Source organism: Panthera pardus, unplaced genomic scaffold, assembly GCF_024362965.1.
Source record: "Panthera pardus isolate Hobbes unplaced genomic scaffold, ASM2436296v1 HiC_scaffold_6, whole genome shotgun sequence".
Lineage (NCBI taxonomy): Eukaryota > Metazoa > Chordata > Mammalia > Carnivora > Felidae > Panthera > Panthera pardus.
In genome coordinates this window covers 118,466,702-118,483,926 of record NW_026526991.1, presented here as the reverse complement: position 1 = coordinate 118,483,926, position 17,225 = coordinate 118,466,702, and the positions used below count along the sequence as shown (strand labels likewise).

Below are 17,225 nucleotides of genomic sequence, written 5' to 3'. Positions count from 1 at the left end.
AAATATTGTTCTGGGGACAACTGAGAGACACTGGAAAATATAAAGTTGGCCCTTTATCTCATTAATTGGAATAAAATAAATTCCAGATGAATCAAAGTTTTAAATACACAAAAGAAAAAGAGGAACATAAATCTGAGAGGCAAACATGGAAGAATTTTGTTGTAATTCTGGAGGAGAGAAAGGCTTTTTCAGTATGACCTCAAATCCGAAGGCCATAAAAAAGAAAAAATCCTAAGTGTGACTGCAAGGAAAAAGTTTAACAGTTTTGCAGAGTTTAAATAAAAAGAACTTAAGAAAATCAGATGAAAAACACTGAATTGGGAAAAGACTTAACAACACTTATCTCAGAAGAGAGCTCGTTTCCTTTATATAAAGAGCCTCCAGAAGCCAATCAGGAAAACCAGTAGGAAGATGGGCAGAGGATATGAAGAAGCAGTTCACAGGAAAATATAAATATCTCTTAAATATATACGAAGTGATGTTGAATTAATTTAATAGAAATTTTCAAATAAAAACTACAATATGATACCATCAGATTTAGAAAAATCAGAAGTGAAGTAACATGTTGTGCTGGTGAGGAGAAGGAGGGACTTCTATGCTCTGTTGGTGGAATTGTGATTTGGTACAAGCTTTATGGAGAGCAGCAGACGATGCATGATGCATATTAATATAAAAAAAATACACACCCCTTGATGTAACAATCTCTCTTCCAACCATATTCACTTATACACTAAATGAACTGTGTACAAATATAGTCACTGAAGTATTGTTTGCAGTAGCAGAAGGCTCAATCAATCTAAATGTCTATTAATAGAATGTAGAATACCAGTTAGATAGATTCTGGTACAGCCATTCAATGGAAAATGAAACAATCATGAAGAAGTGAGCCAGGACTGTATGCACTGGATGATCTCCACGGTCAGTGTGTATAGCATCTATCACTTGTTTTTATAAGTGATTAGGATACATGCACACACACATAGAAGCTTATGTAAACATGTGTATGTGATTCGATGCATAGAATAGCTCTGAAATAATACAAAAGAAAACAGTAACATAGTCATGTCTGAGAAGAGAACTGGGTGGCTAGCGGCCTAGAGTAGCAGTGATTGTTTAACACATATCTTGTTTGTATTATGTTTGTGTATTACTGATTTTTAAACATTAATTTTAAAAACTCAACTGAATATATTACTGAATAACAACTTTGCTTTATTTTTTATTTGTATTTCTAATGTTATATAAAGTTAGAAAGTATAAAGGAAATCATTAAAATTCAGTATTTATATGTCACAATCATGCTGAACACCCACAAACAGATACTTAAAATGATATGCTTGAGACTTACAATTTTGCATCTTCTCTGTAATCATCCAGGCCCTCATCATAGGATTTTGATCTTTCGGTCTTTGAGCTGGGCTGGGCATCTAGGCTGGGTGGGCCGACAGATTCTGTAATTAAAATCCAACATTTAGACATCTGTAAGTGGTTTCCAGATCTTCTTATTAGAGAAGAGATCACAGATCACAGTATGCCATAGCATTCTAAGCAAAAAACTGAGAAAGCAGAGATGGTTTGCACAGCCACTCACTGAAACATACCCTGATCATGGGAGAGCTGGCGGCGAATTAAAGGAGCCGACGTGGTGAGACTGGGCGGGACCGTTGCTATGGAGGGTGCCTGGGGCGCCTGGGGTGCCTGGGGAGTGGAGGCTGAGATGACAGCTGAAGCAGGGATGTGTGCAAGGTCATGATCAATGCTGGGGCTCGTTGGTTCATCTAGAAGATAAAATGAAAATAAATATTGGAGGGGAGCCTGGCTGGCTCAGTCGGTGGAGCATATGACTACTGAACTCAGGGTTGTGAGTTCGAGCCCCAGGCCGGGCTTAGAGCTTACTTTAAAAAAAAAAATTTAAGAAAATAAAAAGAAAGGAAATATTGGAATGTTAAATGACTTAATGATCAATAATCAGCATTTATTATTAAAGAAAAACCAGATACAGATTTTAACACTTAACCACTAAATCACCAATAAATGACATACTTGGTCTGATAAAAATCTTATAATTACTCTAGTAATTCCAAGTAATTCTGAGAGTGTGGTCCAAAAAATTAAATAAGTTGCTTCTTCTACCAACCAATTAATACTTTCACTAACTGGCAATCAAGATACCAAAGTTCAACGGTATTCAGAACCTGAACCTATAAAAGCAGAATGATAATCATACATTACCCTAAAAGAATTACTTTCCCATTTTAAATGTATTACCCATCATTTCAGGAAGTTAAGCAAGGTGATGTGGCCAAGGCTTAACTCTCAGAGTATCAATACCTAAAATTTTCCTGTGCACAAACACACAGGTATACCTTCAATTTTTGAGAAAAATGAGAAAGGACAGTTACAGTCTTAGAAAATCTTAACAAAACCCTCTATAAAGAATATATTATAGGGGCGCCTTGGTGGCTCAGTTGGTTAAGGGTCTGACTTTGGCTCAGGTCATGATTTCACTGCTCGTGAGTTCAAGCCCTGCATCAGGCCCTGTGCTGACAGCTCAGAGCCTGGAACCTGCTTCAGATTCTGTGTCTCCCTCTCTCTCTGCCCTTCCCCTGCTCATGCTCTGTCTCTCTCTCTTTCCAAAATAAATAAACATTAAAAAAAATATTTAAAAAAGAATATATTATAATGATGAAAGAGGGTTTTTGATTTTTTGATTTAAAAGATCGAACTATTTTAATTTTGACCAAATTCTAAAAATGCTCTATCATTTTAATGATTGGCATTTTAATCAAGATGACTAATGATACAAAATTATAACATGTATACCTACAGTCTATAAATTCTGACTACCTTGAGCTCAGTTTCTGTTTTTACAGTGTCTTTAAAAGCAGCTCTTTATATCTTTGCAATAGAGAACATTTTAAAAATTTCTCTATGAATCAAGCTTACTAAGTATTTGATGATTTAATATCTTATGTTAGTGGGCATACAATTTTCTTTTTTCAAAAGGAAGGCGATAACAGGTTTTTACATCAATTGAATAAAGATAAAATTTAATTTTACTACAGATTATAGTATTCTTTAAAACTGTCATTATGACTTAAATTACCACAAATTAACCAACCTTTTCAAATGATACATATCTATACAGTAAGTTAGTCTTATGGGGTCTGCTTAGGTCACCAATCTGTTATAGATTCAGAAACATGGTTATAAATGGGAAAATACTGTATTCTTTAGAAATGATCAGGCATATGTAGGACTGATAAGTACTAATAGTCTGAAGAGATTTCTGTGCAAAAACATCGACAAGAGTGGTGTGAAATATAGGTGTCAAAGAGTGTCTAGGAGATGCCGTGGGATAAATCTTTCAAGACCATTTCATGCCTTGCAAAGTAACTTAAAACATTGTTATATTTGTTTAAAACTAAATTACATGAAATGAAATTCAAAATGTTCATGGATTAAGGGGCGCCTGGGTGGTGCAGTCGGTTAAGCGTCCGACTTCAGCCAGGTCACGATCTCGTGGTCTGTGAGTTTGAGCCCCGCGTCAGGCTCTGGGCTGATGGCTCGGAGCCTGGAGCCTGTTTCCGATTCTGTGTCTCCCTCTCTCTCTGCCCCTCTCCCATTCATGCTCTGTCTCTCTCTGTCCCAAAAATAAATAAAAAACGTTGAAAAAAAAAATTAAAAAAAAAAAAATGTTCATGGATTAAGCATTAAACAAAATTTCAAAGGTGATTTTTTTTTTTTTTTTATGACTCTGGACTTCCTAGAGGTATGCATTCAATCTATTTTGACTGACTACACTTTGGAGGAAATTTCTGCATTACACTGGGTTGAAATAATCTCTGTTTTAAGCATGTTGTGCAAAAAGGGTTGGGACAGAACCCTGCCGGTCTGGGAGCAAGGGTGAGTGGAGGAGGCCCAGCTGGAAGGTTAGAACGCTGTGCTCACGCATTTTAGTCTTTGCATTCTTTAGAATAAACAGATCTACTATGTTAAAGATAGACAAAGAAAAGCCAGATATACTTTTAAAATACACAAAATTACATTACCCCACATTTATGAATTATACTAATAAATCCAATTCCTTATTCTCTGTAAAAATGTGAGAACTTTTTCTACCGTTTTAAAAATACCACTGTAATGATTAATTGGAATTATTTTATTTTTAATGTTTATTTACTTATTTTGAGAGAGAGGGAGAGAGCGTGAGCAGGGTTAGGGCAGAGAGAGGGAGAGAGCGAATCCCGAGGAGGCTCCAGGCTGTCAGCGTGGAGCCTGACATAGAGCTCAATCCCAGGAACCGCGAGATCACGACCTGAGCCAAAACCAAGGGTTGGACGCTTAACCAACTGAGCCACCCCTAATTTTAATATCTGCTTTCATTATTACCGACGTATAGATTACATAAAAACAAAAATAATTCACGCTCATCTCATTTTCCAATGTAAGAAAATGGGCACTGTTTAGTTGTCCAAAGAGAAAACCAGTGTGCTGTCAGATTTTCAACTAATTCCTATATTTTTAATAATCAAACTGATTCTGTCAGGTGAAAATAACGGATCATCTCTGTCCTAAGCATATCATATACAACATTAAGATGTTAAGCAAGGCATACAAAACATACTTCTGACCTATCAAGGCTGCAGACTTGCTATTACCGGGCGGCATAACCCCTCAGGGTAACCTAAACTGCATAAAGAACTCACTTAACATATGAGGCCCTAATTGACTTTATTCACTACAGGCCCCATAGCTCTTCACAATAAAGAAAAGGTGGAGGACTCTGAAATTATTATATATTAAAATTCAAAGCGATACTGTTTCCTAACCTGTAAAAAAGACAGACCTAAGTGTCCAAAGTTTTATTTTAGTTTCGGAAAATACTGCTTGCCAAAAATAGATAAATAACTAATTCTCCCAGAAAATATATACTCCATAATTTGGGGTTTTTTTTCCAAATAGAGAATACTACAAGTTATTATGTTTAAACTGATTAGTCACATCTGAATAAAAAAATCTTCACTGTTATTTCTTAACAGTTAAAATTCTAGAAGAACATCTATAAAATTTCACAAATCAAGAAAAATAGAGTGGTACAAAATCAAGGCAGCATATTGTGAAACGATGAATAACTCTTAGAATTATTTTTCAAACAACAAAGAAAAAAAATGGAAGCCCTAAAGTATATTGAGAGCTCTTATAAATGGAAAAAACTAAAATCATAACAGAAGAAGAGCAAAGCACATGAAAAGACAAATCATGGAAGAAATACAAAAGCCTGATAAAAATGTGAAAAAAAAATCCTGTGAAAACCTGACTACTAATGAAATAACAAAACGAAACCAAGTGAAATAGGACAGCTGTTTTTCATCTCACAACCTGGCAAATATTTTCACCTCATGATGTTCTTATCCTATTTGTTCCTCTTCATCTGCAAGATGACTGCAGAGAATGTATGTTGCTAGCTGCCCAGCTCTATCTTTGGGGTTCAGTGGGGTTCAGCAGAGCACCCCCCCATCCTGTGGATGGGTATACGTGCAAGGGCCCTCGCTCACTGAGTCCACAGTGACTGGCCAAGGGTGAAGAATATGATCCATTTAGGACTAGTCACACAGTCTCTCCATTGGATTTGATATACGGATACTGAGAAAAGTAGTCTTTTTCTTCCCTTCCTCCGGCAACAAAAACTATAAAAATCAGTAAACTGAGTTGCCAGTGGCCATCTTTTCTACCACGTGGAGAAAAAGCATCTGAGAAGGAAGAAAGCAAAACAGAAAAAGATACACAATCTTGATGACAAATCACTTGAGTATTTGGCCCCAGCCACGCACAGAACCAGGTCCACCCCAACACTTCTTCACCCTGAGCCGACAACCCTTTTTGGCCTGAGCTAATATGAAAAAAACTTTCTATCGTTTGTAACCAAGAGAATTCCAACTGACACAAAGGTAGAGCACAGTGTGTTTCTAGTTCCCTTTCACAGACCAGCTTTACTCCTAACACCTCCTGTCCAATGCTGCAGGTTAGAACAGAGGGCAAAATGGGCCTTTTCTAAAACAAGCTGAGCTATGAAGAATTTTTCTCACAGTTCACATAATTACTCAAAGAAAGCATGGCATCAATGTAGTTTATATTTTGAAATTATAGTTGAGAATAATTTTATGCAACTCAGTGAAATGATTGGAGTTTTTGGCAAAGACTATGGCAAAATAGTTTCTTGAAGTAACTTTGCTTTTTATTTCACTTCTGCTAACAAGAGGTAATCCTACCCCCTCCCCAAATAACAGGGGTTTAAGGAATGTAAACAGCATAATATTCAAGGATGGAATAAACTGTAGTTGCAAGGGAAGGAGTAAATTTGTGTGAGTTGGAAGAAATGGTAACTAGTGTAAAAGTGCATATTTCCAGAAGAGCCTGAGTGTGTGCGTATGCATATGTGTGCGTGTGTGTGTATATATATCATTTTTACTAAAGATATGGATTAAACAAAATGCTCCACAACAGGGGACATTCACTACAAATGACCTAGAAAGTCAACCTACACCTCACGCAAAATACATGTTTAAAAATCTTTGAGATTTTTCCTTGTCCTTAAGGAAAAGGAGAATGAATAAAGTTAATGTATTCTTTGTCTAAAAAGAAATTCAAATGGGAAAGCTATCCTTCCTTTTTATTTGCCTTCTGTGATACTTCTACTCAGTTTAAATCAAAGGAAATGAACAGGTTATAGCAGGTTGAATTCTCTTTTCAGCAGGCAAGCATAAGTTCTTTCTTGTGTATTAACAAGTAACAACCGATTAATCTTTGGTAATACCACAGTTTTGTTTTTAATCTACTGTAACCATAACGAACTGAAGGAATTCTAAAAAAACTGGAACTCTCTAGGCAAATTTTCTTAACTTCATTAACAGCAATACCAGTTCCTGAACATCAGGTGGAAAAGTTGTGGGGTTGATAAAAATGGCACACTCAAGAAATGCCCCATACATTAAATTAAAAAGATGTGGTTAGAAAGGATGCTTAAAAAATAAGTCACTAAGGGGCGCCTGGGTGGCTCAGTCAGTTAAGCCTTCAACTCTTAATTTCGGCTCAAGTCATGATCTCAAGGTTTCATGAGTTTGAGCCCCGCATCAGGCTCCGTGCTGATTGCACAGAGTCTGCTTGGGATTCTCTCTCTCTGTCCCTCCCCCGTTCATGCGCTTATTGTCTCTCTCTCTCTCTCAGTCTCTCACTCTCTCTCTTAAAATAAACTTTAAACAAATAAGCCACTAATATATTAACATATATTTCTCATCTCTGATCATTAAGCAACAGATCTCTACTTACTGAAACTCTTCATTAGTTATAACTAGAGTTCCTGAAACTGCAAGTCCTATTATAAACTGATAAGGGGTGCCATCACCTAATTCAAATATCTCCATTTTTAAATAATAATTCAACTCATTATCACAATAGGAATTATTATGGCCAAGCTTCTTTAATAATCAGCTCAATGACATGCATTTAAGTAAACATTTGGCTTTGTGAAAGCCATTTTCAGATTTGGTTATTTTTAATAACCAAAATACTGTATCTTCCTATGAGATAGATGATTTTTTTAATTTTTTTTTTTTTTTTTTTTTTTTTTTTGAGAGAGAGAGCAAGCATGCATGAGAGTGGGGCAGGGAGGGAGGGAGAGGGAGGGTGAGAGAGAGGGAGAGGGAGAGGGAGAGGGAGAGGGAGAGGGGGAGAGAGAGAGAGAGAGAGAGAGAGAGAGAGAGAGAGAGAGAGAGAATCCCAAGCAGGCTCCACACCATCAGTGCAGAACCTGACGTGGATCTCACGAACGGTGAGATCATGACCTGAGCCCAAATCAAGAGCTGGATGCTTAACCGACTGAGCCACCCAGGTGTCCCTGAGATAGATGATGTTTTGAAAGACTAAGAAGTGAGAAGAATTTTGAAAACTTTATGGAGATGTAAATCTAAGCAAATCTAATCTAAGCAAAAATCTCAATCTAAGTTTTAAGTACCAATGGAGTCACATCTAAGTATATGAAAAGACTGTAAGATGAGGAGTATAGTTTTTCTCTTTGTAGATTAGTTGCTTTGTAGAAAGTATCTATGTACTAGTATAAAAGAGGGACTGGGTGCTCAGTGCACTGCCTCTAATAGGCGACTAGAGCTCCCAGAGAGGAAGGGGTGTATAGGGTGATAGTCACCCACTCCCATTCCTTTGGGGTAAATTTTGGACACTATAATCTAGATGTGTATCTCACAAGCTTTAAAACTCCTGAACTGGTTTAAAATGGCAGGACTAGTAAGGTTGTACCAATCTAATTCAATTTTACGTAGGCTAACACTAAGTACATGCATACTGGCCAGCTTTGGGGCGAGAACAAGAAGGGGTATTAGAAATATGGCAAAAAAAAAAAGAAAAGGGGGAAATATATTTGAAATGAAATCTGAGCGTGGGTAATACAGCTAGAGTTTCTTTATATCAACAAAATTATATGAGTAGTATAAAGAAATGTAGAAAGTCCACATGGTGGAATACACCTGAAGTCCTACTATTGTGATGTCAAATTACTTATAAGCTCATTACTCATTTTGTGTTTTGTGTTTACTCGTGAAAGAAGTCAAAATTTATTTTCAGTACTTACTGTGAAGCTTTATAAACTGCGGGTAGGGGGTAAACAAATTACTGTCAATGACTGATATTCCTAATTTAAGAACAAATAAAATGGTTTCTTTTCTTCACTTCTCTAAATCTTTGTGAACCAAAAGAAATATTAAACAATAAATCTGTAACAAAATATTGGAAAATTTTCCCTCTGTAAGACTTATCATTTGCTCTGTATTATAAATAACTAAATAAATGAATTGGCTCCATTCTCTGGTATTTTGGGAATAAAGCCAAGGCACTTATTATTTTTTGCATTCATTTATAATGTTTTCAAATAAAAAAAATAATTTTAAAAAATTTGTTTTAATGTTTATTTATTCTTGAGGGAGAGACAGAGCATGAGTGGGAGAGGGGCAGAGAGAGAGACAGAGACAGAGGGAGACACAGAATCCGAAGCAGGCTCCAGGCTCCAAGCCGTCAGCACCAGAGCCCAACGCGGGGCTCAAACTCACAAATCACGAGATCATGACCTGAGCCGAAGTTGGACACTCAACCAACAGAGCTACCAGGGCGCCCTCCAAAAATAATTATTAAAATCACAGAAATTAAGATTCTGGAGTATGATAATATAAAAGCAAATCTTGATTTCTTCCCTTTAAATGTTCCATGAAATACCATGAAGTATATTCTCCGAAGTGTTTTATGATACATTAAACAGGGATACTGTAAATAAAAGGGCTCATGGTCAAATATTTCTGAGAAAAATTGTATTATATCCTACCTACCTAGAAAATATAGAGTAGCACATCAACGAGTCTAAGAGTCTTATGGGAAAGACAAATAAAACTTGTATAGCTATTTAAACCCAGCATTTCTCAATTTATTTGATCCCTGTTTTTCTTTTTTTCTCCTTAATCAAATGGAATTAATGTTTCCTGAAAATATACTGGGAAACACTGCAAATAGTCTATTTTACTTCATTTCAGTGCTGATGTCTATCCCACTTTTATAATATATATATAAAATTTTTAAAAATAACTAGATTGGAAAGAGAAACACGTATGAGTCAGGTAACACTCTAAAATGATAAAAGGATGTCAATATTAAGTTACAGAACTTATACTTAATGAAATCTAAAAGTTCTTTCATTGATCAGTTACTTATCTATTCAACAACACAGTCTCTAATAAGTACTTTTTGGACTTCCAAGGTGAAAGTGCAGGATTTGGGTTACTGAAGAGCTAAACGCTTTTTGCAGTAAAAAGGCAAGTATATTGGGGCACCTGGGTGGCTCAGTCAGTTACGTGTCCAACTCTTGATTTTGGCTCAGGTCATGTCTCAGTTTGTGAGTTTGAGCCCTATTTGAGCCCCGCATTGGGCTCTCTGCTGATAGTGCAGAGCCTGCTTAGGATCCTCTCTCTTGCTCTCTGTCTGCTCCTCCCCTGCTCATGCGCTCTCTCTCTCTCTCTCTCTCTCTCTCTCTCTCTCAAGATAAGTAAATAAACATTAAAAAGAAAAAGGCAAGAATATTAAGCAAAAGAAATTATACTTTTGATATTATGTTCTAAAAATTAGATAAATGTTACAATTCTTTTCAATGCCTTTACTTCCAACAGCATACAATTAAAAACTCAGGAGGCCTGGCATTATTCCACCAGGGCATAGAAACTTTTAAGAATTCTTGTGTTGTGGACAACATTTACATACAGAAACAGAGGGAAATAAATACTGTGTTTGTATTTCAGTTTGTTATCCTGCCCTGTTCCACTGGTTATGGTATAACTTACACACTACAGTAACCATATGCTATATATTAAGGCTTTAGGAGGTAAATTTGAAATTGTACTAAAAAGTACTTAAAGTAGAATGTGATCAGAACTAGTAAGTTGAGCATTTTTATTTTTAGTGACTTAAACAAAATAGTTTATTTTAATAATGTCTCTAAATCCATATGCATATAGAATTATAAGGATTTTTATTTTATATATTAGCCAAAGTTCTCTCTTCAATAGCAGTGGATTTTTTTTAATGTTTATTTATTTTTGAGAGAGAGCAAGAGGGGAGGGGCAGAAAGAGAGGGAGACAGAATCCACAGCAGGCTCTGCTAGGTCAGCACAGAGCCTGACAAGGGGCTCCGACTCACGGACTGTTGAGATCATGACCTGAGCTGAAATCAAGAGTTAGATGCTTAACCAACTGTGCCACCCAGGCACCCCTAACAACTGAGTTTTTCATTTATTCAGCGCATAGATAACTAGGAAGAACTATTAAAAGATATACCTAGCACATTTTTTATTATTCCAATATAATCTGATTATATTATTCTTATCAAGTAGGAAGAAAATACGATGTCATTATTCTGGTATAATCTCATAGGCTTATCAAATAAAACCGCAAGTTGTAGGGACTTTTATGTTTAAAAATAATCATAAAACAATCGTTAGTCCTCAGTTATTTTCTAAAAAATATCTAGATGATGTATAAGATTCCATTTATGGCAAAGTTCTATTCTCTGAGCTTGGACTTAAGGGTATGGATATAAATTTGAGTACAATTTAGGTTGAGATTCCCTGCAATGTTTATAACTTGAATATATAATATTTATAAAAAAATACAAGTTACACAGAACTTTCTCAAAAGGTTTCTGCGGGCCTGGGTGGCTCAGCTGGCTGAGCGTCCAACTTCGGCTCAGGTCATGATCTTCAGGTTTGTGAGTTCAAGCCCCACAATGGGCTCTCTGCTGTCAGCAAGGAGCCCACTTCAGATCCTCTGTCCCCCTTTCTCTCTGCCCCTCCCCCACCTCTCGCGTACACGAACGTGCACTTTCTCTGTCTCAAAAACAAACATTAAAAAAAAAAAAAAGGCTGATTCTGATAGTGTTGCCTGACTGTCCAATAGCTCAGTAGATTTAAAATTTTTCTCTAGAAGGGTGCCTGGGTGGCTCAGTCGGTTAAGCGTCCGACTTCGGCTCAGGTCATGATCTCACGGCTCGTGAGTTCAAGCCTCACATCAGGTTCTGTGCTGACAGCTCAGAGCCTGGAGCCTGCTTCGGATTCTGTGTCTCCCTCTCTTTGCCCCTCCCCCGCTCACTCTCTGTCTCTAAAAATGAAATAAAAACATTAAAACAAAAAGTTTCTCTAGAAAAGAAAAAACCTTGAAATGTTGCTCAAAGAGAAGCACAATATAAAATTATGGAGAACTCTTCATGAACTTATGGGGTAACAGGATATGAGTACAGGCCGTGGCCTCAAAAGAAGGCCCCTGCATCACACAACTCCAGGGGGCGCTCCTCACAATGCATCTATATAAATGGTGTGCTCTGGAGCCGTGCTCTGTGATGAGGCTGAGTCAGAGGGCCAAGTGTCAGTCTCTACTGTCTATTAGTTGTGTGACTTCAGGGAAGTTACTTAATCTCTCTATAGCTTAAACTTCTCATTATTAGGGAAAGGTAATTCTAAAGACATACAAGACAATCCCGTGAGCAGATTATGTGTGTTAGAGCTGCACAGTAACTATGATGAGAACTTTTTTATTTTGCTATACATTTAACCATCATCTCAAACATTATCCTTAGCCTATTATTTCAACAAATATCATGTTGAACATGTCAGGCAGTGTTCTAGGTATTGAGATTACAGACGTAGACAACGGATCTAAAATCCTGGCTCTCATGTAGCATATGTTTTAGCTCTACAGAGAAACGTGTAGTAAAAAATATAAAACATGTCAAGTGGAAACAAGCAGTATGAAGATAAATAAAGTACCTTAAGGGGATAGAGAATGTCAGGTTCTGTGTATGTTGTGGGGGGGGGGTACCTATTTTAGACAGGCTGGTGAGGAAAAGCTGCTTTGATAAAGTACTAACTTGAGCACAGACCCAAATGCAGCGAGGGAGTCTTGTGACTATCTATGGAATGTGTTCCAGGGCTGGGAACTGGCAGTGCTAGGGCCCTGAAGCATGCCTGGCATGTTCCAGAAGGGCAAGGAGGCTGGGGTGGCTGATGATGGGTTACACATGCACAGAGGACAGGAGAAGTGATCAGAGAAGTGGAGGGTGTTGTGGGGCACATCACGGAGGGCCCTGCAGGCCACGGAAGGATTTGAAATTGTATTCTGGGTAATGAGGAAAGTAAACAGGGCTTTCTGGTCAGAGGAGTGGAATGATCTGATTTACACTGTTATTTTATTATTTTAAGTTTATTTATTTTGAGAGACACAGAGACTGTGCAAATTGGGGAGGGGCAGAGAGAGGGAGAGAGAGAGAGAGAGAGAGAGAGAGAGAGAGAGAGAGAGAGAGAACCCCAAGTAGGCTCTGCACAGTGCAGAGCCCGATGCAGGGCTCAAACTCATGAATGGCGACATCATGACCTGAGGAGAAACCAAGAGTCGTAAGCTTAACCGTTGACTGAGCCACCCAGATGCCCGATTTACATTTTTAAAACACCACACTGGCTGCATTGTGGAGAATATATCTAGGGTGCATGGGAGCAGACAAAGCCTAAGTAAACATAACAGCTGTTCCATATTGGGGCACATGCTTGTAATTTAAGTAATTTTTCCAAACCTATCCCAAGATTCACTCCAAGACAAAGTAACTTGCCAACGAGGAGGTCTATTCATTCAAGCCAAAGAAATAAGAAATAATAAAGTAAAAAGCACTGCATAAATGAAAGGTCGATGACTAATTATTAACACTGTTCTACTTGGCTTTCGGTTCAGATATTATCGTCAACTAGGTACGATTTGGTTTGCTGAGTCCCTTGGGCCCAGATAGGGAAATTCTGTCTTATTCAAGAAAAAGAAAAAAAAGTATTGAGAGCATAATGTTAAAATAAAAAAGGCAAACAGTCACTTGAAATAATTTTTGAGGGTAAGAGCTCATGGCTCTGGTCTTAGCTTGGTGCAGGAGATTCGGAACAAGTGTTTTAAAATCCGAGCGTACAATTTTTGTGCCCGTTGAACTAGAAATAATACTTTGCTGAAAAGATCTGCAAAATATTTGACACAGTAGCCACGGGCTGTGAATAAGCTCACCTATAAACGGGATTGATGCCAAGGAATCCCCAGGTGGGCTGGTACTTGAGGCCTTCCTTTCCTCCATTCTTTTTATATGGACCTCTCGGCGCGCATCATTAGGCAGCCAGCAGGTGGTGTCTGACCCGGCCTCCTGGTCATTTACTGCCAAGATGTAAGACTGATGCCTTAAAGGCTGTGGTGTTTGGCGGCCAGATGGAGGTTTTTCTCTTAGGATGACAGTTTCTTTATTATCTAAGGTATTCGATTCCTGCATTTCAGCCTCTTGCAGAGTTAAATCTTGATTTCTTTGAGGGGCAGGTAATTCTAAATCCGAAGCGCCGTAGTTCTCACTCATCTGAGGGACAGGCTTAACAGAAGCTCCAGGTAAAGAGGGGGGTTTCCCTGTCTCCACTTGGTGATCCGGGGCACTTTCGGTTCTCAGCCACGGCTGCTGATTCAATAGACTGTTTTGATGCAAGTGATTTACTGGTCTTTGGTCTTTGACAGAGACAAGTGAGTTCTGGCTAAACGATGGTTTGGTGACGTGCGTAGAAGGCGCTTTCAGAGAATTACTTCGGACTTTCACAAGAGGTGACCTGTCTTGTGTAATACCTCGAGACAATGACATTCCACAGGTAGTCTGAAAATTTCTGTTGGACTGCAGAGTTTTCAGATCTGGTGGCACTTTTTTAAACTGAGACACAGACCCCACTCCTCTGCCAGTCATTCGCCTGTTATCAGAATTAACGATGCTCGGGGCCACGGTAAAATTTGAACCTCGAAAAGACTTATGAATTTCTTGCTGTCGAGGTCTTTCATGAATACCTCGTCTATCATCCTGTTCGGTAAATCCACTCCACTTATAAGTCTGTTTTCGCTCTCCATTTGAATCGGGTATTTGACCTTCAGAACTGACGTTTTCTAAGGTTTCGCCCTGTCCCTCGATATAATCCCATGAACGAGTTCTGTGATTACTGAAACTAACAGACGGAGATGTCAGCGCTCCTTGAGACGCACTTCGTGGGCAATACTTCATCAACACAGAATCCTCCAGCCTCTCCTGGGACACGCTGCGCTGTCGGATCTGAACAGACTGCGGCACTCGATCGTGAGAGGTGCTTCGACGTCGTACCTGCAAAGTAGTGCGGTTTGGTACCACCTGGTTATAATCCGTTGTGCTCTGAGATGCTGCTCTTAAACTATCTAGTCTTTCTTGAATCGTCCGACAGCCTATGTGCAATCGTCTGTTATCAATATACTCTTTGTAAGTTTTATAGTTTTTCCAGTCTATGTGCTGATGGGAATTTGGAGAATAGTGATTAACAGAGACAGAAGGAGAATCCACAGCTTGAGGTCTGCTGCTTGAGATTCCTTCTGAATGTCCACTGTAATTGCCGGATTTAAGTAAGATTCCAGAAGGTTCCAACGATCTGGAGCCTGTCGTCTGATGAATCAGATGGGCAGTGGGAACTGATGATGGTGGCGATGTGGTTCTTGACACTGTTTTCAAAGCGGTCTGCTCATTTATGCCATACCTCACCTCTTCAGTTCTATGTGAAGGAACTGTGTGGTTGTTTCTATTAGTTAACAAATCTACAACCTTCTCAGAAGGTACAATGACAGTCCTTACACTTTCATTGCAAACACACACCGCTGTGTTGGACTTTGCAACATCTGTTGGTGATGGAGGCACTTGTATTTCCATTCTATAGGCCCTGCCAGGCTGCGTCAGTACTGGCGTAGTGGTTTGTGGTTTGCTCGATGATGAATCTGGAGGAGAGATTTCAACTGGCTGTGCCATGGCTGAAGGGGCAGATGGCAGCCAGGGATAGCAAATTGGTGGGGGTTCAGGTATATTGCGGGCATTTCCACTGTAGGCTTCATTGCCTTTCAGGTAGGCATCTTGAGAATACGCCTACATGGAAACGAGAAAAAGGCGTCATTTAAAATTCACAGAAAGAACAACAGCTTCCGTTCTTGCGATGCACTATTTTATTTTACCATGCCCTGCCTTCTTCCTAAGTGACATTCGCTAAAGCAAGCATGCAAACACAACATAAGGATGCTCCACAAATTTAGAAAAGGGCTAGTCTTTCAGAAATCAAATAAATTGTAGAATTTGCAACAAATAGAAATGACAACTGCCTGTTTTCTCAAAAGGCTGAAACATACCAAATTTCCCCCTAGCCAATTAGATACAGCCTTGTTGCTTCTAAAATTTTCCCCAGTCAAGTTTGATGATCTTTCAGCATTTGACAGGTTAAATGGCTGCCTGATAAATCCCAGCAACATTCTGATCATTTTGCCAGAGAACATTTTGATCTTTTGCCAGAGTGAAGGTGAAAATATTAAAAATCTTAGCCAAATGCCTTTTTATCTTAAGCACCACTGCTAGCATAAATTAAATGTAACATATTGAGCAGTGTCTTGTAGATTCATGATTACTGAGTCCTTAAAAATAATCCATTTTGATAAATTAAGTCCTAAGCCATGCTAAACATTTTAGTATTTAAAATCAGAGAAAATAGGCATGTTTAAAGTAAGCATGTATATTAAAGACCCCAAAATATGAAAAAAAGTAATTCATCTCTCTGTACATAATTTTTACTTATTTTAAGCAAATGCAAAATTACATTGCACAAATTTATTTGGTCTCTTACTATAAGGAGACATTTCTCTATTACTAATAGGCTGGCATGCAGCTCAAATTATTTTTTATCCATTACTGGTGAAATTAGCTAGCCATATATTTTAAAACTTCAAAATAACTGAAATTAAAGACAGAGACACAATAAAACAGAACCAATGGATGTAACTGAGGACTATGTCAGCATCTGAGACAGTGAGGTGTGGTATCATGTTACACATCCTCCCCTAATCAAAACAAGCTTAAATCCATGTCTATCATCACATCCTGCCTTTGCATCAGACAGCTTGCAAAGCCCAAGTGCAGCCACAAACATAACAGCAAAGTACCAAGGAAACAGAGAGGGTGAGATACTTAAAAAAATACACATACAGGTAAATGTTATGTTTTCATACCAGTTATGCACAGGATTCAAAAGAAAACCAAACATAAAACAAACAAAAAAAAGAAAATAAAGAAAACCATACATCACAAACACATTCTGCAAATTAGTAAGATTAACACTATGGAGGGATTTCGCTAAAGCAAACTTACAGTTTTAATAGGTGGGCTGATTACAAATCTCTATAAAACATAACTTAAAAAGCAAGGAAATGGCTTCTGTGCATTTCTTACCAGAGCTGTGACATCCTTTGTAAACTGTAGCTAGCAGAAAATGGGAAAACATAGTAGAAGCTGCTTACTGATATAAAGACAGAATCATGTTGTCATACTGATGCTGGAAACAGCAAGCTAAAAATACATCTATACTGATTTCTCTGGAAGGTACCAAGAGAAGTAAAGGGCAGTGAAGCATAAAGAATAACTTCAGTATCCTTCTGAGCGTCTTTTTCTCAGGCTTTTATCTGGTTCTTATTTGATTCGTCTACCATTTCTGAGAGCAAAATACACGTGGTGACATGCGCTCCTGACAGGTATTGTCTTCCATCTGCGCTGCTGTCTGATACTCTGCCAC

At 38.2% G+C, this 17,225-nt stretch overlaps 1 protein-coding gene across 7 annotated transcripts in view; it reads right to left on the bottom strand.

Moving 5' to 3' along the window:
* ARHGAP21 (Rho GTPase activating protein 21) overlaps positions 1 to 17,225 on the bottom strand; it is a 136,500-nt gene that overhangs the window by 23,711 nt on the left and 95,564 nt on the right. For 5 of the 7 annotated variants that reach the window (XM_019432586.2, XM_019432588.2, XM_019432587.2 and 2 more), the window contains 4 exons: positions 16,886 to 16,915; positions 13,642 to 15,538; positions 1,602 to 1,778; positions 1,349 to 1,451 (listed from right to left, as the gene is read on the bottom strand). In XM_019432586.2, the coding sequence (XP_019288131.2) occupies positions 1,349 to 1,451; positions 1,602 to 1,778; positions 13,642 to 15,538; positions 16,886 to 16,915 (2,207 nt within the window). The remainder of the gene's footprint in view (positions 1 to 1,348; positions 1,452 to 1,601; positions 1,779 to 13,641; positions 15,539 to 16,885; positions 16,916 to 17,225) is intronic. The other 2 variants (XM_019432590.2, XM_053895547.1) reach the window with 1 other exon arrangement.